At 45.2% G+C, this 22,286-nt stretch overlaps 1 protein-coding gene across 5 annotated transcripts in view; it reads right to left on the bottom strand.

Annotated features, from left to right (window-relative positions):
* Nucleotides 1–22,286, bottom strand: part of DTX2 (deltex E3 ubiquitin ligase 2) — a 755,107-nt gene that overhangs the window by 525,840 nt on the left and 206,981 nt on the right. For all 5 annotated transcript variants that reach the window (XM_078679655.1, XM_078679656.1, XM_078679654.1 and 2 more), the window contains exon 2: nt 10,316–10,727. In XM_078679655.1, the coding sequence (XP_078535781.1) occupies nt 10,316–10,628 (313 nt within the window). In that variant the 5' untranslated portion in view covers nt 10,629–10,727. The remainder of the gene's footprint in view (nt 1–10,315; nt 10,728–22,286) is intronic.

Genomic DNA, 22,286 nt, shown 5'->3' with positions numbered 1-22,286 from the left:
GCTCTCTCTGTCTTTTCCCTTACTTCCGTAATGTCTTATTTTCATGGTAATGGGGTTTCAATGGCAGCCACAGCAATACGGTTTCTCTTCATACTTCTTACCAGTGAGGGTCTTGCTGTTTTGTTTCTTCAGCAACATCCAGAGGTCCTAGAGTAGTATTAGTGTACTGAAAGCAAGGTTTGTGGCTATATGCATAATAGCTTAAATGTTGACACTGACTGATCAATGGTCGGCTTTTGGGAGAGGCATTAGGGAGCGCAATATAGGTATCAATTTGACACAGACCATTTGTAATATTAGCCTAGACTAAGTGATAGTGTTGCCTATCTATAGGGCAGCGAAGCACCTGCTCTGTTCTTCTAGGTGTCTTTTAAGGACTCTATGTACAACGTGCTTTTAGTACACAGAGATTGCTTTGCCGTATCCTTACACCCTCCTACCACAACATGCTTGAAAGAGTGGGGCTTGCAAAACTGGTGGATTACCGGTCTCTTCACATTTTTATAAAATGCTGCATGCCACAAGCATTTCCTCACAGCATTGTTTCTACTTGTACAAGGTCCTCGTAACGGCCCCTGCACTGCACTTTTGGGTCTTTGTCCTTTTATTGCTACGGTGGCTGAATAAGCTGCACCCATCCCACTAACTGTGATTTAAATCCATGAAAGGCTCCACTCTGTCATGGCCTACCCTACATCAAAATCGAGAGACAATTGCCAACTGATAACAAGCCTGCTGGCAGTGACACAGGCTTTTGGTGCATACAAATAACCTGCAGACAGTAAGGGTTAAAAACCGAGGCATACGTTTTAACCGATGTGTGCACATTTTGTTCAGCCAGCTTCTGGTTGCAGCAGTTGATGTTGGTTGTTGTTTAATTATGTCATTATTATTTCCTAGTGCCCTCAGGTAACCCAGATACACCTTTCTTTCAGACACAAATGCCTATTTTCATTGTTCATATTGCAGCACAAGTCTGAAATCCTTTCATTTTCCAGGTCCGAAAATAACTTTATCCTCCCCGGATGGAGTCCAGATGTTCATACAACATTTGGAAGTAGGCTTTCCTCTAGGTGGTTATATTCTGCAACTACAGTGGTTATTGCTCAGAGTTTAGTTTTTGCTTGCCTCTCGTTTGTTTTCCATTGTTTATTTTAGCTTCTCGTCCTATTTTTGTTTCAAAGGGCAACATTTAGAGTAGAATTCAGTTAAAGACAGCTTATATTTTTATACCTTTAAAGTTTTCTGTTTCTTCGGCTCCAACTAGTTGCTCTACAACATACATTAAACACATTGGCAAAGCCAATAGCTCTAGCCAAAAACTTATAAGGTCCCAAAGGCGAGACCTATTGGCTATGCCAATGCTTGTTCTCTTTTTTTCTCTGTCCCTTACTCTTCTTAGGATTGGCTAATGGCCACTCTTGATCTTCAATCTGGGAAAAGGGGGCTGTTTCTCTCCAATAGTCTTCTTCAGACTGGTTTGTTCTTATCAACTCGTCAATATAAGGGTAGTCATTACCTAGCAGTAGGGCTTCTGGTAACTTCGGAATAAGCCCAACATTAAGGGTTACAGGTTTAGTGGTAGGCTCTTGTTGAACGCTTACTTTCCTGGTGGGGTAAGACTTATTGACTCCATGTACACCTTGTATGTTTACAAGACCCGAAGTGTTGTGTACATCGCCTGGGGACGCATTACGCTTTGGAGACACCTGGTGTCTATCAGGGCTTCCGGGGATTCCCCATTAACCGTTATTTGGCGATGATATGGGGGCGCTCGATGCCCTCCTGGAGTAGAAATAAAAGTTTTAGTTACCCCGACTTCCATGGGTTCTTCCTTTTGTGGGCATATCTGTGCGATGTGGCCAAACATTTCACAGTGAAAACACTGTGGTCCTGGATTAGGAGCGTGCCACGGAATCACGGGTACGGGACCCAGTAGGAGAGTTACAGTCTCTACTTGCCATGGGGGGTGGTCTAAGGTTTCTGGGGTTGATCCCTCTTTCTTGCTGCTTCCAGGGGGTTTCCTCGCACCCCTTTTGTATGTCCTTAACTTTGCTAAATGCACTGGTGATCTCCACAACCCTTTCCAGGGTTAACTGCGTGTGTTGTCTAACCCATTTTTGAATGGGTGGGAGTATGGATGTCAGATACTGTTCTAAGTACACTTTCTCCATGATTTCTTCTTTGGTCAACGTGATGGGCTTCAACCACCTGTCCGTCAGATCTCTCACCATGTAATAAAGCGCTCTCTGGGTTTCTTGATGTCCTTCTTGTATCTGTCTCAGCCGGATCCGGTAGGTTTCTTCATCTACCCCCAAGCGTTCCAGTATACTCCTTTTTACTTCATCATAGTGGGTTAGCCCAAGGGGATTCGCCGTCTGGTATGCCGCTTGTAGATCCCCTGAGAGGAGGGGTCCCAAATATTGGCCCCATTTGTCTATGGGCCAGGCTGCGGCTCTTGTCATTCTCTCAAAATTTGAGAAAAAGAAATCCGGGTCTTCTCCGCTAACATATTTCTGCATAACTGCAGAAGGAAGGGTGGTATGAGCCCGTTGTTGGCCGAGAATGTCAGCTAATTTCCCAATTACAGTCTCTTGAGTTTGTCCTTGTTCTAGAAGAGTCCTATGCATTTTTTCTCAATCTTCCTCGCTACGGCCAGGTATTTCTCCATTATCTTTCCCAGTTTTTCCTGGTTTTCTGCCATGTTATGTACGACTACCTCCATTTCCTTATATCCCACTTCTGACACCACCTGTGGGAGTGATAGGCGGAAATAGAAACTAGGAGGCTTTAGGTGTTTGTCAATTGTACTGGTTTATTTGTAATTTATAGAAAAATAAATCAAGAGTACTTCTGGAGTTGATGTCCTCGTGGGTGGTTGGAGGTCCTCTTCTGTTGTATTTTACAGTTTCCTAGTGATTCCCTTCGGCCTTCCGTCCCCCAGTTTGCTTGAGAGGAAAAGAACAAAACAGGATGGTGAGACTCTGGTTCCTGGGAAAATTCCTAGTCCCTGAGATGGGATAGGGTCCGTCGCCACGCCACGTTGTGCATGAAGAGGGTGTCGATGCCTAGTTAACGTGGCCCCCGGCTTAACTATTCCTTCCATACCACCCCCTCCTTCTGTGGGGAAAACCTAATTCGAAGTTAATCAGTCATTGCACACCCTATTTTTAAAGAAAATCTGTAACTTCAATCTATTGTTTAACTAAGAAACGTGCAGCTCAGTTGTAAGGCAGCCAGCCTATGAAATACACAATGTATCTGGAGAACCATCACCAGTATGCCGAGCGCACAGCATAAATTAAAGTATATGAACTTTACAATGCTCTCTCAAATTTAAGCAAAACGTACTCAAATGTTCAAAAATGAATTTACTTTTCAATTTGTTAACTCATTGAGATGCCAAATGTACTCATGCAAACACAAACATTTCTACAATGTATAAGCTTGAACATAAGATCAACAAGCATTTGCAATGCAATAGGTCTCGCATTACTGAAAGTATGGGCTATTGGCATTGCATTATCATTTGCATCACCAATAGCTTAAACTTCCACTCACTAAGATACCTACTGTGCTTCGATTATACACAGCAGCTTGTTATGCCCTTTACATTGGTGCGCATGGAGTTAATTCTAGTCCCCCTTGCTGCTTTTGCACCCTGCTGGACGCACTTGCAGGGTATGACGTGCTTTACAAAACCAACACACTGAGGTAAATAGGAAACAAATATATTGTGTGGGTTTATAAATTAAAAATGCCAAAAGATAACTGTGTCATAATGGGAAATTCCAAAATAACTACAATCCTCCGATATATAAGACAACAGACACTACCAGCGTCCCATGCCCACACTACTCCAATGGGCAAACCCTTTAGTGATCTAAACGCTGTACATTAGTAGGCCTTATGCTAAGAACAGGTGACATTTTAGTAACGAGGTGTAGGCTGGTGAACTAAATTCAAACAGGAACAAGGGTGTGGTGTGCAAAGAACCAGATTACCTTGCATGAGGAAAGAACCTCCATAAAGGAGGTCCACTGAAGTTATACTGCGGAGAACAACCACACGTTGCCGTCAGCCTTCGTGAAGGTCCACCTCCACTCCTATAAATGTATCGGGAGTCCCACTAACATTTGTTGCATGCTTTACTACCAAAAGTTTTCACGAGTGGGCTCACCCACTCTTTCAGATCCACGGCATGCAGGGGTGAGTTGCCGGTGAAGAAACAGCAGGGAAAGGCCTGTCAGCCCGATAATATCAGTGAAGTTGCCGGCTTAGGGACAGACACATGCATTGCTGTAAAGTAAAGAAGAGCTTCTTCTACAGCTACAAATGTGGATTATGAGTTATTATTTCTACTCACCGTGTACTCAGAAAGACACACAAAATAAACACAGTCTTAAAACGGAAGACAAGGAGTGAAAAACAAGCTGCAGAGCACTCGTAGCCCTACCTTAAAGTTTCCGGGATGATGTCAGTTTTTAAGAAACATGCACCTCTGCAGAGCCGTAATTTGTTGATTGGTTGGCATGCCTGTAATGAAGCTCATGGTTTCATAATTAGCAGCTCCAATTGACTTAGTTTCGAAACTCATACGTTGTTGTACAGAGATTGTCAGCTGCCATTACGCACCACAAATAGATGCTGCGAGGTATCCCGAGTTCTGTCAGAGTCTGCTCGTTACCATTTTGAAATCTGCCTACAATAAGCACGCCATGAATCATTGTGTTTCATTATGTGGCTATAAACTTCAGGGCTTTGCATATCTATTCTCGCTGATTTCAAATTAAAAAATTTGCTTGATACCATTATTTTAAAACTAAGATATTTTCAGGGGATGATGTAGTTGTCTGAAAGATTACATAAAATATTTTGTGCGCACAGCTTTCACCTGGCGACATGCATGAAGTGGCCCTTGAATAAGACGCAATATTTGAAAAGAATTCCCAATTTCATGCCTGAATGGCTTTTCCAATACCTGATGGTTATTGCAGCCTCAAGTGGGCGGGCTGGGGTTTGACTGCCAGGGCTTCCACGAGTAAATTGTGGGTCAGTTTAGGGGCACTCCTGTGGGCAGCTGTAAGTGGAGCTCCATTAAGAAAAAAAATGTGCAACGCTGTGTTGTAGTTAATTTTTTTAATTAACAAAATGCAAATAATGTGGAGAGATTTCAAGTGATTCAGGAATGGGCGCCCTTGTAAAGAGAAAGTACGCCGGCCTGGGCAGTGATAGGGGAGGAGGGAGGAGAAATGCGAGTCACGGCAGCAGCAGCCTTTGATGTGCCTGCCGGCCGGCCGTGAATAATTAGGGGGTGAGAAATGCCCTCGGAGGGCTGCCTTTGATGTGGTAATGCGAGGCAGGCAGGCAGGCGGCTGGTGGCATTGTGCACGCGCTTTTTAGGGCTTGCGCAAGCGCAATGACCTAAAAAGCACATGCACTTGAAGGAATCGCCAGTGGAATCGCCAGTGGTGGATAAACACTGGATAAGCCCCTATAGAGCTTCGCCAGCTATGCGCTGAAGCGCATCAGCAGGCGAGCCCTAAAAATGAAGATAATGCAGAATTTTATGAAATCAATACACAGTTCAATGAACAGCATATTGATTTTTGTCTTTTTTTTTTATAGAGGCCCCTGAAAAAGGGATTTGTTTATGATCCCGAAATGCATTGGGCATGGATATAAATATGCATAAAATTCTGCATTATCTTCATTTTTGATCTTATGTTCAAGCTTATACATTGTAGAAATGTTTGTGTTTGCATGAGTACATTTGGCATCTCAGTATCTTCGGTTTCCAGGCAGGGTAACGAGGGTTCCTCTCGGGGTCCTCCTCACAAGGAGGTACCCCTTATCTGAAGCCATCATGCTGCCTATGGCAGAAACTGTTAATGCGTACAGCGCAGAGGCTGATGGCGAACGCCAAAAGTAATCTTAGAGGCGAAAATGGAGAGGGTGCCTATGAGGATGGCTAACCTCATGTGTACATAGATTGTCACAAGACCAGAGTAAATGGTAGCTTGAAATGCAGGTAGTCTGGAATATTTGGAAATTTTGCATTATAAAAAGAGGTTATATAAGGGTCCAGGTTGCTAGGTTTAATACCTAGTTTTATTTACTTTTTTCAAGAGGCCGGGAACTTTTCCCACTACTTGATGTGGCATGACTTGAAGACATAAACCCCAGATCTTTGGTGGTCCACGCTCAGTGGTGCTGAACTTGTGAAGAGGGCTGAAAACAGTTGTATTGTCCCATGAATAAGAATGAACTGCTTAGTCGCCGGATGGCATAGATAGTCTTGCAATCTATGGTTTGATGTACTGAGGGAATCAAAAAGGGAGTCCCTACCCAGACCTTTTTTTTTTTATTCTGAGACTGCAGATGTTACACATACCGGATAGCCAGATGATTTTCCTTTTCAATTATGCTCTCCCTCCCCGCACCCCCACCCCCAACCAGTATGCTCACTGCGAGCATCCCTGGTGTGAGTTTTTTAAAGATGCTAATCCACATCAGATAGAAAAAGAAGGAACTTGTTTGTAGCATTTGCAAGAGCAGGCAATGTGAACAGATAGCTGGCACTTCTTCCGTATTGTTTCAAGAGACTTGCACAATTTGTGGTAGCACAGGTATGTGCAGCGCCTTATTTTGACTTTTTGGCAGAATTAGTGATGAAAAGTACTTTGCTTATGTGGTCAGATTTAGGCCATGACGTACATTGCAACATGCTCTACTGCTATTCTACTAAATCACATGGCAAAAGCAAAGTGCATTTTAACAGTCCCTCCAAGAGCACACTCAACGCCCAAAATGGGGGCATCCATGGCTTTCCTAGGAAATATTCCCTTAGAAGACATATGTAGGGCAGCTACAGGGTCTACCATACACACTTTCACTAAACACTACTGTGTTGACGTGCAAGCTAAGCAACAAGCTGCTGTAGGCCAGGCTGTCCTTAAAACTCTTTTTCAAACCACTGCAGCTGGTACAGTTAACCACCGCTAGAGGAAAAACTGCTATACAGTCTATGCTAAGATATGAATTCAGCAGCCAACATGCCTCGAACGGAAAATGCTACTTACCAGTATGCATCTGTTCTTGGCATGTAGGGTTGCTGACATTCATATCGCCCACTCTCCTCCCCAGTGCCTGTCACAGCTGCAGGGTTACCTTCTTAACATATATTTACATGGTCATCTCTTACTGTTCTATACTCCATCTTTGCCACAATGGCGAAAAACAATCTGAAGATGGAGAAGATGCCCATGCGCACTGTAGTCCAGGGGAGGAGCCACCTATCTCGTGATACTTCGAAGACTCTTCCAAGACAACAAGGTGCAAACATCCGGACCCAACACTAGGCGGCGATCTATGCTAAGATATGAATTCAGCAGCCCACATGCCTCGAACATATGGTTTCCTGCTAGGTCACAAGTCTGGAGGAATGGCAACTGGAAATAGGAATAAATAACGCATCAAAATAATTGTGCACACGTACGTGCTACAGACACAAACAAGTACAAACACAAAGGACATGTACAAAGGTTTGTGCCTGTGGACTGGTACACACACTGATCAAAACATATTATTATATGTGCATGTACAGTCACAAGAGCATAGACATACCATAAAGTATACACCAAGAACCATCAGGAAACAAGCTTACATTAGGAACAGATGAGGCTTAATACATTTGTGGTCATGCACACGAGGGTGCAAGCAGCCAACTATGTAAACACTGGCAAGCAGAACCTTCTAAAGAGAAAACACTCACACAACAATGATGCGTGCAGCTCCACATACGGATACACAAATCACTGGTTCATGTACACTCAGTAACTTATGGATCTGTTTTCTGATGGCTCCACTGCCTTTATTGCAACTTCAATGAGGGTGGAGGGGGTGAATGGGTTTGGTTTAACAGTTGCATCCTGTTACTTTGAGAAGCTTCCTGCGAAGGCCAGATTGTCTGCCTAGCAGGCTTTAGACAAGATTATGTTACACCACACGTTTCCTGAATGGCCCACACTACAAAATTAGAACAATGGCACAAAGGTTATGTTAGTGAGGAATGCATTTTGTTTTTACAATGTTGTTACTGGGTGCTTAAAGCAGAGCTGTGGCTTTCGGATTTTGTAGAAATATAATACATCTAGCTGTAACCTATTCTAGTTTATGAATGAATATGTACGTTTTTTTTCAGAACACAAACAGATAACAGAGGGAGGCTCTAAACTAAGTATGTTTTCCTAAGTGCAACAGGATTCGGGCAAGACAAGGTGGGAGTCATATGTAGTTGCTGGAGTTTATAAAAACAGGTTTCTGTTGTAGCTGTAAATAGTTGTTAAGGGTGGTGGTCAAGTACGCTTAGAATGGCTTTCTTCTCACGTTAGCTTTTCTGTCTGCATTGTGTCCTTGTGGTTGGTTGGCAGGCCATTGGGGCAGTTTCCTTCCTCAGTTGGGTGAGATCAATGGAAAATGAATTCTGCATGCCTGGGCATTTCTGGGTTATATACATGTAGTCTGTCGTGTGGCACAGAGAATTGGCCTTTGACTCAGTGGAGGGTAGCCAGGGAGATCTAATGAGTAGGAATGATGAAGAGAAGATGGCATCAGGCATTATGCCCGTGTGACCAGAAGATGTTGAAGTTAAGCACTGTACTGATCTACTAAGGCAACATCATGAAAGGGACCACTTTTGAGACAGGAGAGTGAGCTCTCTGGCTTGTGCACCCACAAACACTGGATAGTGGAACAGAGGGCTCTGCACTTGATGAATCGACGTAGATAAAAGTGTGCACCCCAATTTTAACAACAGACTGGCGCAGGAGAAGAAGGAAGGAGTTGATTAAGAAGGGAAACATCATTTACTACGAAGTCATTACCACGCGTTACGTTTACTATGGGTAACTTACCACGCAAACGTCTTTTCAACGCGGGTGCATTCCACGATCGTCTTTACCACGCAACGATTAATCCTTCCAGTCTTCCTTCGTCCTGCGTGTTCATCATTTAGTAAAAGGAAAAATATAAAAAAGGAGGCTTGGGGGGACTGGGGGGGTCTCCCCCCCAAAATGAACAAGCGGAATGTAAAAAAAAAGAAGAAAACTTAGAAAAAAACGATAATAAGTGTCTCTGACGATCAAGGAAAGAGCCGACCTAGCTACGTGGCGTGTACTTCATTATAGAAGTCCTATCTCTATTTTTAAAGACGTGTTACTTTTGACGCTCGTTTCCGTGAAGGGCTGCTGGTGAAAGGCGTGGAGAGGTGAGATAAGGATCAAAAGTTAAAACTTAAAAAATAATTTAAGCGCATTGTAAATTAAAACAAATTTAAAATGTAAGGTAATATGTAGTATTGGTTGGATATAAACAACAATATTTTACTTTGTTCAGCAGTTTTGAAAATGTTTTTGTAGCCTATCAGCGTCATTATGTAAATTTAGAAGGGACGTAAGAAGTTAGTTAACGTAAAATTTGCGGAGTAGAATCCTGCGTTATCAATTGCTGCGTGGTAAAGACACATGCGAAGTAAAATTCGCGTGGTAAAGCCATGCGTGGTACAGGTAAGCGTTGTATAATCATATATTCGATTAAGAAAGAGGACGTTTTCAGACCAAGACTACAAGATACAGCCTGAAATGAGAGGGGACAATTAAGCATTCTCCTCATGGGAAGCTATACATTTATTAGAAAAAACTAGAGGGGGGCGATAGACACGGCAGAGGAGAGTAAACTGATAGATCTAGCTGAAGCAGAAATCAAGAGCACACAGAGAGCGGGAACATCCGGTAATAACTATATTTGAGCTGATGGTCAAGCAAATGTCTTAATACCTTGAAAACCGACATCATGGGAGAGACTAAACTATCAAACATAAGGCAAAGGGATGGGCCCTCTAGCCTTATGACAGAGCTGCTCACGGTAGAAAGAGTGAAGAAATAGCGGTCCTCAAAACAGCTCTTTTGAAAGAGTGAATCAAGTCAAAGGTTGCTGGTCAGCAAATGAAGCAAAGCTGAGGCAAGTGGCAGGCCATCAGAAACAATAGTTAACTGTAAGTGGTATCATGTACAGTTCATCATGCTGCCCTCAATTACATCACTGTTTGGGGTCCTTCCATCTTTCCTGGTGTCACTCTCAGAAATGGAGCAACAACTAAACATGTGATCAGACTGTGGTTATTTTCGTCTCCATACCATTTCCAAAAATGTATGCATATTTCTGCATGCATTACATGTTTGATTTAAAATTGGTTTTTTTTTCTGTTTGTAGGTCAATAAGTGAGCATCTAAATGTCAATAAAATTAATTCTCACCTGTCCCCTGCCGGAACTGCATCATGCTCGGGATGTCGATGCTGTAGGGTGTAAGCTGCGGGTCTGCTTGGCCCAGAGAGATGCAGGTGGAGGCATTGCCAGATGCCCCCTTATGTTGCTGCTGGAACTGCAGGCACTGCTCTATGTAGTTGCACACTCCCCCACTGTACGGCCTCCAGTTTCCAAACTCATCCTGCCATTCCCACACAGCTACATCAATGGGAACAGACTGCCAGGGCATATAGTAAGAGGAACTGGGTGTGCCAGGGGTGCCGGCTGTGCCAGCTCCAGTGGAAGCAGAGCCTGCAGCCATCTTCCAAGAGCCTTGTTAGATTTCCTTTTGGGTTATACAGCCATTTATTCTAAAGTCGTATTGGACAACGCGTTCTCTTTGTCAAGACATTTTCGAAGGCTGGAAGTCAAAAAGAAAATAGTTTTTTGGGTTATTTTTCTTTCAATTGCATTTTGGTAATCTATATAACATCAGGCATCTATGATTGTCAGGTGATCATTACCCTGCATAACAAATACTTCATTAATAGCAGATCACCATCTTACAATCACAAAACAGGTCATTCATTTCTCTAAAAGCTGTCCAGTCCTCCATATCTATGGGGCGCGCCACTGGATGGCAGGCGATGGCAGTCTAATATTTACCTGGTTCATAAGAGACCCAACCTGCAAATCTAGATTTGCCAGAATACCTATTATCAGAAGGTTAAAAGGAGCTCTTGGGAGCACTTTTTACCAGTAATAGTGGAAGGGCAAATAAGAAAGATATAAGCTAGTCACTGAAAATGAATAGTGTGATTAGCAGATCTAGTCTAACCGTTGTTACTGAAGCTGGACACAGAAGAAAACATGTATCAAACCTGGCAACTAGTGACCAATATCTCTGCTTTATTAGATGTTCTGCAATCCATTAACATTCTGGGCTGAGATTTACAATCGTAACCATGCTTCTCTTTTGGGATTTACGGAAGGTATGCAGCCTTCCATATTGACCAAGACTCACAAATCATCTGAGAATGTAAATACATATCTTACTCCAAAATAGTGTAATTTTTTTCTAGAATTTAGAAGCATAAACCCTGTAAAGTCCTCGGCATAAATCATGTGCCTTCAAAAACATGCCACATTACATGCACATTTTTTTTATGTTTTGGTACGTTAATTACAACAGGAAATATAGAGGTATGCATGGCTGCATAATTAAAACATATCCAATTAAAATGTTACATTCCTCCAATACTGAGATTTACAAAATATATAAGTGAAATTAAAAAAAATGCAAGTTACAAAATGTAAATTATAAATGCATCCGGAAAGATTGAATTCTTTTGTAGGTCTATAACTGAGGTTCCCATACTTTTCAGAGCTACAACCGCTTTTTAGAACGACAAACATTCGCGAACCATCTGCCTTTGATGGATATGAGGAGGAGCGAGTTTAGAAAGTAACTAAAGCATCATGCGGTAGCCCACTATCATTTACAAACAGCTAATTTTCAATTGAAATGGGCACTAACTTTACACAGACATACAGTTTTAGCAATAAAACTATATAGCACTCAAATTATATTGTGTGAACATCGGGTTTCTGTGAATATTTATCATTTGTGCATCACCAAGTAAAGTGTCTTGATTTGTTTTGATCCTATTAAAGTCTTTGTTTCCAGTACACTACAGAATCACATAAAATGTGCTTCCTTTTTGCTTGCCTAACTACTGAATGCATACAGTTAATGATCAGGTATTTATATTTTGTGTGTTGCAGAGAAACTCATCCTACAGCCTTTCCTTTCACACTCCCTGTACTCCATCGAGCAAGATTGTCACGTAATTCACTTCTCGCGTTGCAGTCAGAGAAAGAAAAGTAAATACCAATTCCAGGTTAAAAGAAGAAGGAGCAATTTGTCATAAGATATAGCCTGACATTTGACTGGCTTTGAAGCACCACAAATGTGAGAAAATAAACACAATTTTAAGGCATCTTTATTTATTGCTTGGACTTTCCTGACCCACCAAAAATCAGGTAGCACACACATTTTTTAGAAACACTTGTTTAGAACACAAAATCACTCAATCATGGTTTGCTGCATATAGACTTCAGAACGACAAATATAGTGCTTACACACTTTGGCATATAACGGAATTAACGCGGGTCTTCACATGTAAGGTCATACTGATTAGATTGTTGGGGCATGATGTGAGGTTTACCATAAGAGTTGTCTTCAGATCAGGGGTACCCTACATACGCCTAGGAGGCTAGATACAGTTCAGATTTTCAGGCTAACCATTTAGATTAATTGTATGTAAATTCCTTTTATATGGTAACCTGAAAGTTTGGTATAGATCTGGCCTATCGTGGACATTCTCTAGGGCATAAGACTATCCTTCTTTGTGGTTTAAATGTTTCATTAGCATTTTGTAATAAAATAACATAACACAGCAAAATGGGTCGGAGCACTTTTCTTACATAGAAAGTGTTATGCCATCCTATAGACAAAACAAAAAAGGAAACAAATGCAAACTCCTCCCCTTCCCACCTCCCTCCCCCATACCTCTTCTGTGTCATATACCGTTCTACTGCAATTACTATCCGATTAAAGCTTACTTAATGTCGTGTCAGATGGTGCACTTGTGAGTCACAAAACCCGTAGGTAGCGAGGGCATGTCAACTCCCGGAACTCTCGAGACAAAAGGGCTATGATAGGCTGCCACAGATCTTGGAAAGATTTCCCCCCTGCATTAGAGGCGGCTGAGAGATTTTCCATCCCTAGCACAAACCAAAGGGGATGGAGCCAGCCTAAGTGGCCAGGAATGCGTGTAGTGCCCCAATGAGATAGAACGTTCTGCAAGGCGGCCCCCAGGGCAATGCCCATTTGCCTGCCCTTCAGCGATTTCAAGGGATACTTCAGAGGGTTAGGCAAACCAAGTAGAATGTAAGCAGGGAATCTTGGAAGCTCTGTGTCGAAATGTTGGTCGACCTTGTCTAGGACTTGAGACCAGTAGGTGTTAATTAATGGACAGTCCCATAGTAGATGGACCAGCGAGCCAGTTTCTGGCAGCCCCTACAGCAGTTGGGACTCTTAGATGGGTTCATCTTGTGTAGACATTCTGGGATGAGGTACCAGTACGAAGAAATCTTCGTAAGTGCTTTGGTTAAGGCGACATGTGTTGCTGTGTGATGGGATCTATTGTAGATATTTTCCCATTCCTTTGAAGTCAAGGACCTTCTCAGTTCACCCTCCATCAAGCTTGGTTAGTTTTATGAGCGTGGGCTGTGCGCTGTATCAAAAGGGAGTAAAGTGTTGAGATCAGACCTTTCTTAGAAGTATTTGTGACCAGCCATCTCTCTTATGTTGTGAGAAATCCTTGTGTGTTCGTGCTGTTAGAAGGGTGGGACAGCCAATGTCTGAGCTGTAAATATTGTAGTCATTCTGACTCGCCCAGATTAAAGTCAGATTGTATCTGCGAGAACGGCATCATCCCATCACTGTCATCGAGCGACAGCTGGAAAGCCTCCATTTGGGAAACACTACTGGTGGCATCCCGGGCGTGAAATGAGGGTTATTGAAGAGGGGGGGTCATATGGGGTGGGAACGAGGTGAGACAATGAAGGACTCCGCAAGAGTACCTTGCGGTCATAATGGTTTAGTGATCGGGGACAGATATAGACTCTTGGGTCGATGCGCTTTCCTCAGGAAAGGAATCTTCCATAACAAGGTGCCAGCCACTGCCCTATCCTGGAATATCCATCCGTCGCTCAGACTCCGCCCTATTCCATTCACTTAAAATTCTAATTGGGATGGCTTGAAAATAAAGGCGAAAATTTGGAATTCCAAGACCTCCCAGGGAGGTGGGTAGGTAGCTCTGTTCTTTCCCTATCCGTGGTTTCTTCCCAGCCCACATGAAGCGATGAGTTTCAGTTTGTATTTTGTGTATCGTTCTCGCCGGAGGGGCCAGTGGGAGAGCTTGGAAAACATACAATATCTGATGCAATATAGTCATTTTGATGGCCGTAACTCTCCCCAACCAGGAGATAGGGTGATGCAACCACTGCCCCAGTTCCGATTTGATTTGTTTAAGTAAAACGTCGTAGTTTATAAGGGCGGTCTTTTGCAAGGAAGGTGCAATCTGCACTCCAAGATAAAGTAGCGCCTCCCATTCCCAGACAATTGGGAATTGTTTTGCCAAGGTGGCGATGAGGTCCGAGGGTAGCGATAAGCTCAGGGCCTGCGTCTTGGATAAGTTGATTTTAAAGCCGGACACCGCACCGAATGTATCCACCTCAGCTAAGAATGCGGGGTGAGAATGCAGGGGTTGACCAGGGATGCCAAAATGTCATCTACATAGAGGTTAATTTCATGTTCTTCCACTCCGAAGGTTATCCCTCGTGTATCCACAGAGTCACGGACCCTTCGAGCAAATGGCTCCATGAACAGAGCAAATAGAAGTTGGGACATTGGGCAGCCCTGCCGGGTCCCTCTACAAATAGGGAATGGTGAGGACGAAATACCATTTACCCTCACTGATGCCGAGGGGAAGAGGCATCAACTCAGAGAAGCATGTAATGGTTAGGAATCCTCTAAGTCTTCTTGACGAGATGCAACACCCATTTCGTATTGTCGCTGGCTTGGCGCTGGGGGATAAAGCCGGTCTGGTCCGGCCTAATCATGAGGCCAATATACTAGTGAATAGCTTGAGATCAACGTTGTGTAGCGAATGGGGTGGTACGAACCGCAAAGCTGCTGGTCCTTGCCCGGTTTGGGAATAACAGAAATGGTGGCAGAGAGCATATTGGGAGGGATTCCGCCAGTGGATGAGAAGCAACTGAATAGCTGAGTTAAGATGGGGGCTTATTTCGTGCAGAATGTCAGTTCCCTAACCCGTTCCCCCAGTTGCTCCCTCTTTTCCGAGTGCATTTTATTCCGCAGCGATAGCAATAAACTCACTGCGGATAACAGTTTTGAGAGCCTCCCATGGTGTGGAGGTAGCAACTTCGTGGTGTCATTAAGTGACAGATACTCCGCAATAGAATGATCTATTTGTTGGCCTGTATCTGCGCGCGAGAGTAATGTGTCCTGTAGCCACCACATGCGTCTAGGGGCAGGAACAGGGGGGATGTCGAGAGACAGCTGGACTGCTGAATGGTCTGATAATGAGGCAGGGAGAATATTGATTGAAGATATATGGTGCAACACATCGGCGGAGCCTAAAAAAAAGATCTAATCTGGCATAAATTTTATGTGCATGCGAATAATAAGAGTAAGCCCGCTGCTGGGGGTGCCGACTTCTCCAGATGTCGCAGAGTCCCAGAGCCCTACAGCCCCCATGGGAAAGAAAACCCAAGTGCCCGAATCTGGAGGTGGATCTATCTAGCTCGTTATTGAGTACCAAGTTAAAATCACCCCCAATGAGGACATTTCGGTCTTGTGTGAATAACGTTTCGGCAAAGGCACTGTGGAAGAATAACTCCTGGCCCTCATTTGGTGCGTTAAAAAGAAGCTACCACCCACGAACATGTTCCCATCAATACCCTGAAAGCCAACAAACACCCCTTTATTTCAGCTATTTTGTCCCCTATGAAACCTGTGCAGGAGCGAGAGGCTAGAAATGTTACCCCAGCTGTTTAGAGCAAAGGGACGAGAAATGTTGTATAGGGAAGAATCGGGATTTTAATCTATGATAATCTTGTGGTAGGACATGAGTCTCTTGCAATAGGCATATGTCAGCACCAGTGCTCTTCAGGTATGACAGGTCAGCTCTCGGGGTTATTAAGGCCCTTAACGTTTGAAGTGACAATTTTAAAGCGGTTGTCAGTGGCTGTCGATCGCGGGATCAAAGTGCTCAGACCCCCACTCCCCTGTGCAGGCTCGTGGATAAAAGAACGTTTTGACGGCAATGTGAGGTATGTACCCTGCAAAATTCAAACAAACAATTTTCCAATATGAAAACGATTAAACTAAAAAGGATATAAAGTCCATAGCTGTTGGTTGGATGGATCATCTTGGGGTGTCTGCCTGGCCACACTCCCCGCTTCCCCCCTGCCGACCCGGACTTCGCCCAGGAGGCGATCAAAGCGATACACCCAAATGCATCAAGAAGGGTCCGACTGCGTTAGAACTTTGGGTAGAGAGTCCATCGCGTCCTGTTGGCCCTTGGCTATGGTGTCCAGATCTGGCTAGGTGGTTTTAGTTTTAGGGACCCTGGAGTGCCAGTACACTTGTTCTGTGGCAGTGCGTCTAGAGATCTGTTCCATGCACTCGCCCTCTGTCGGGTCCAAACCGAGGACCTTGCACGTCTCCTCATAGGAAGCCAGTTGCAGCAGGCGTCCGTCCCAATGAAAAATTTGTCTAAACGGGTGGCCCCAGGAATAAGCTATGTTATCACTGCGTAGAAGGAATATGCTACTTACCAGTATGCATCTGTTCTTGGCATGTAGGGCTGCTGACATTTATATCTGTGCATAGATCGCCGCCTAGTGTTGGGTCCGGATGATTGCACATTGTTGTCCTGGAAGAGTCTTCGAAGTATCACGAGATAGGTGGCTCCTCCCCTGGACTAAAGTGCGCATGGGTATCCACTCCATCCTCAGATTGTTTTTCGCCATTGTGGCAGAGATGGAGTATGATACAGTAAGTGATGACCATGCAGGAGAATAATTCTGAGTGCTACAGCTGCGACAGGCACCGGGGAGGAGGGCGGGCGATATAAATGTCAGCAGCCCTACATGCCAAGAACAGATGCATACTGGTAAGTAGCATATTCCGTTCGAGGCATGTGGGCTGCTGAATTTATATCTGTGCATAGAATAAATAGCAGTATCCTCCTTAGCGGCGGTTGCCCGTGCCAGCTGCAGCAGTCTGAAAAAGAGTTCTGAGAACAGCCTGACCTATAGCAGCTTGCTGTTTGGAGTGTACATCCACGCAGTAGTGTTTGGTGAATGTGTGTATGGTGGTCCATGTGGCTGCTCTACATATATCCTCTAGAGGAATGTTACCTAGGAAAGCCATGGATGCCCCTAACTTGCGTGTGGAATGCGCTCGTGGGAGAACTGTTAATGTGCGTTTAGCCTTTTGATAACAGATTTGTATGCACTTAACAATCCATCTGGCTATACCTGATTTTGAAATTGGGTTGCCTTTGTGCTGTGGAGAGAAGGCAACAAACAGTTGCTTAGTTTTCCTGAAATATTTAGTCCTGTTTATGTAATACAGGAGAGCTCATTTAACATCTAGTGTGTGCAGCGCCCTGTCTGCCACCGAATCAGGATTTGTGAAGAATACTGGCAGTTCAATTGTTTGGTTAATGTGGAATTGTGACACCACTTTAGGCATAAATTTAGGGTTGGTACGCAGCACTACCCTATTAGCATGAATCTGAATGAAAGGCTCCTGAATAGTGCGGGCTTGCAGCTCACTAACCCTTCGCAGCGATGTGATCGCTACTAAAAAAGCCACTTTCCATGTCAGAAATTGTATTTCGCAAGAGTGAAGAGGTTCAAAGGGTGGACCCATTAGGCTGGTGAGAACTATGTTTAGATTCCAGACAGGCGAAGGTGGGTGCCGTGGAGGAATTTCCCTTTTGAGTCCCTCCATAAAAGCTTTAATGGCAGGCACTTTGAAAAGCGAAAGGTGCTGCCTGTTCTGAAGGTAAGCTGCCATTGCAGCCAAATGTATCCTGATGGAACTGTAGGCTAGATTGCATCTGTATAGGTGCAATAAATAACATATGATGTTTTGCGTTGAGGCATCCAGTGGATTTATGTTATTGTTGGAACAATAAATGACAAAACGTTTCCATTTTGCCGCATAGCACGCCCTGGTTGTAGGCCGCCTAGCCTCCTTGATGATGTCCATACAGTCAGGGGGCAGGTTGAGGTAGCCAAACTCTATGACCTCAGGAGCCATATTGCAAGGCTCAACTGTTGCGGATCTGGGTGCTGAATGTCTCCATGGCTCTGAGTGAGGAGACTGGGTGTGAGACGCAGTCGCTGGTGGGGCACCACTGAAAGTTCTAGGAACGTGGTGTACCATGCTTGCCTCGCCCACGTTGGAGCAACTAGGATGAGTGTCATGGAGTGCTGCCGTAGTTTGCGCGCTACCAGCGGTATGAGCGGGGCTGGAGGAAAAGCGTACGCAAATCTGTTTGACCAGTTCATCCATATCGCATTGCCCTGAGACTGCGGGTGTGGGAACCTGGCGGCGAAGGTTTGCCATTTTGCGTTTTCTTGTGTGGCGAATAGGTCTATCTCTGGATGACCCCACTGCTGGAAATACGGTTGTAGCACTGAGGGGTGGATCTCCCACTCGTGCATCTGATGGCTGTGCCTGCTGAGCAGGTCCGCCATCTGGTTGTCCTCGCCTGGGAGGTGTTCCGCCATGAGGAACATGTTCCTTTGAATGGCCCACTTCCACATGCTCTGTGCTAGGTGTGATAATTTTGGAGAGTGTGTCCCTCCCTGCTTCTGGATGTAATACATTGCAGTCATGTTGTCCGTCCGGATCAGCACGACTTTGTTGCACAAATGCAATTTGAACGCCCTCATTGCCATGAAGATTGCCATTAGTTCCAGTAGGTTGATGTGCATCTTTTGCTGATGTGTCGTCCATAGGCCCTACACTGTGTAATGGAGGACATGCGCTCCCCAGCCCTGGAGAGATGCGTCCGCGGTCAGCACTATTTGGGGCACAGGCTCTTGGAACGGTCGTCCCCTGCTAAGATCTTGTGTGTTCCACCAATGCAGAGAGTTGTATGCACGACCGGTCACCAACACAAGGTCTTTCAGTTGTCCTTGCGCCTGGTTCCACTGTTGCGCCAAGCACTCCTGAAGCGCACGCATGTGCAGCCGCGCGTGTGGGACTATAAAGATGCAGGAGGCCATCATGCCTATTAGCTGCATAAACACTTGCGCTGGGAGTGAGTGTTGGGGCTTGAATTTTTGAATCAGCACCTGCATGCTGCTGACACTCGCTGAGTTTGGCCGTGCTGTTGCTGTCAGAGTGTTTATCTGGGCGCCTAAGTACTGTTGGACATGTGCGGGTTGAAGATGAGGTTTCTGGTAGTTTAGTGAAAATCCCAGACAGTGGAGGAGGTGAATTGTGCGTGACATGTGGCTGGCACATTGCCGGGCCGACTTTGCTTGGATAAGCCAGTCGTCCAGATACGGATAGACATGTATGTGTTGTCTCCGAAGGTGCGCAGCTACTGTTGCTAAGCACTTGGTAAACACTCTGGGGGCTGTGGTGACCCCGAAAGGCAGGACCTTGAACTGGTAATGCTGGTCATTGATGGTGAACCTGAGATATTTCCTGTGACTAGGGTGAATGGGAATGTGGAAATATGCATCCTTCAGGTCTAGGGTCGCCAGGAAATCCCCCTCACTGAGCAATGGTAGAACTTGCTGCAAAGTGGGCATGTGAAAATGTTCTGACAGGATGTATTGATTCAAGGGTCTGTACCCTGTTGTTCGAAAGGCACTAGTTCTATGGCCCCTTTTTGCAGTATGGAGATGACTTCTTGCTGCAATAAGTGCATGTGCTCTGCGGACATAGGACGGTGCCTTGGGGGTATGTTGGGTGGAGTGGATGTTAGTTCTAGACAATATCCGTATTGTATAAGCTGTCTCACCCACCTGTCTGTGGTAATGTCTTCCCAGACTGGCAGGAACTGCTGAAGTCTTCCCCCGACCGGTGTTATATGGTCCGGGGGCAGTGACAAGACGTCACTGTTTATTGGTGGCGGAGGATCTGGTATTATTATTTCCCCGTCCTCTGCCTTTGGTGCTGTTCCCACGGTATCCACCCTTATTGCTTTTGTATTGGGCTTGCTGTGATGCTTGTCCCCTAGAAGCTCCCCTGTTACCGGAGCGACGAAAGGAACCGCACCTGAACTGTTGTGACTGTAGAGCTCCCATGGACTTGGCAGTTTCCGTGTCTTTTTAAATTTTTTCTAGGGTTGTGTCTACATCAGGACCAAACAGAAAGTCAGGGTTAACAGGCTGATTAAGCAGAGTAGTTTGGATCTCTGACTTGAAACCGGATATGCGGAGCCAGGCATGTCTTCTGAGCATCACACTAGTGTTGATGGCCCTAGCTGCCGTGTCAGCCGCATCTAACGCACATTTAATGGATGCGTTTGAGATTAGCTTCCCCTCCTGTATTAGCATTTCAGCTCCTTCCTTATAATCATCAGGCAGGTGTTGTAGCAGCTGCTCTAATGTGTCGTAATGAGCCCTATCATATCTGGCTAATAATGCTTGTGTATTTGAGACTCTCCAAATATTAGCCGCTTGAGCCGCTACACGTTTGCCAGAAGCTTCCAAGATCTTGGATTCTTTGTCCGGAGGAGGAGCATCACCACTTGTCCGAGAGTTTGCTCTCTTACGAGCATTAGCCACCACCAAGGAGTCCAACGGGAGCTGGCCTTTGATATACGTAGGGTCCACAGGCGCAGGCCGGTACTTCTTCTCAATCCTGGGATTTACAACCCGTGCCTTCGTTGGTTCTTTGAAAATGTCACCAGCGTGTTTGAGCACACCTTTGAGCATAGGCAACGTCTTCACTGATCGTTCTGAAGTTGAGAAGGTATCGAACAGAAAGTCTTCCTCCACTGGGTCAGCGTGCATATCCACATCATGGTTAAGGGCTGCCCTCTCAATTAAGGCGTTAAACGCAGCAGTATCCTCATTAGGTGATGTTTTGACTGCATAGGACTGAGTGTGAGTCACGGTGTCTGGCACATCAGGGTCAACAGGGTCAGTCCATGGTTGGGACTCCTCTTAATCCGTGTCAACAGGATAATTAAACTGGTCTTCATTGTACCCTTCCTGTACATCCTCTGTAGCATGTGTGGGAGAATAGGTACATTCCTGTTGGTATGACTGTATAGGTTCAAAAAGAGTAGGTGATGTGGCAGAGTCCCTCTTCTTTTTGAGTGGTATTTTGTACGACTCCATAGGAGTTTCCGGTCTGATTTTTCTTTTATAAATCGTGAGCCTTCCTGATTCGGAGTCGATGAATAGTTTCGACTGATCATCATAGGTGGGCGCCTGGAACAGAACGTCCTGCTCTATGGGTCGAGTGGTAGAGGGTACCGATAAAGACTTGGATGTGCCGGTGCCGGTTTGGATCTGGGCCGCCTTAGGACGTGCGGTCGGGGGCAGTCCGTACTTTATCGGCGCCGTAGGCATCGAAGACGGACTGACGTGTCTCGAGGGAGGCATGGTTTTCGATCCGACCGACTTCGACTGTTCAGCCTGTTGTATATGGCCATGCGTAGACTCGAGCTGTTGTTGAACAGCAGGTACGCTCTTTTGTTTGGATTGGATATGTTCTTTGGGGTCGAGTGTCGTTTTCGACTCGAAGGCCTTGACAATTACTGGCTTCCGAAGCTTTGGTTCGAGGGTCTTTTGAGTCTTGAGTCCTTCGGTAGTGTCGCCAGTTTTGGACCCGGACGTCGACGACGGTAGCGTGACGCCCTTGACTTTAGAGACGGGCTCACTCGCTCCGATCTTTGGGTCAACACCCCCGTGTGATCCCGTCGGGTCGATGACAGCTTTCGCCTTGATCGGTGCCGAAGGCGTCGAGCCGATGACTGTCTTGATCAGTTTCGGTTTCGATTTAGTGTCTTTAGGTTTTGGTTTCGATTTCTCCACAGATTGTGGTCAATCGACCGACCGATGGCTCTTTTGAAATGTTCTTAGCCGGGCCTGGAAGCGGGGCTAGAGAACGTGGATGAAGATCTTGGCTAAGGCCTACCGGCGATGCCTCGACCTGAGCCGTGGAAAGTATAGAGTCTGTATAGGGCCCCTCTACTCCGGTTTGGCTTGGCTCATCGCTTGAGTCGTCGTCGACTGCTCCGATGGCTAGTGCGTCGTCTCCTACCTCGACGAGGTCTTCATCCTGGACGGAGATTTCCTCTTCGTCCTCATCATAGTTAGAGTTCTGGTCCGACGCGGGATCCGA

Source organism: Lissotriton helveticus, chromosome 3_1 (assembly GCF_964261635.1).
Source record: "Lissotriton helveticus chromosome 3_1, aLisHel1.1, whole genome shotgun sequence".
In the NCBI taxonomy this organism is placed as follows: Eukaryota; Metazoa; Chordata; class Amphibia; order Caudata; family Salamandridae; genus Lissotriton; species Lissotriton helveticus.
Note: the sequence above shows the minus strand (reverse complement) of the source record. Positions and strands in the feature narration are given on the sequence as shown.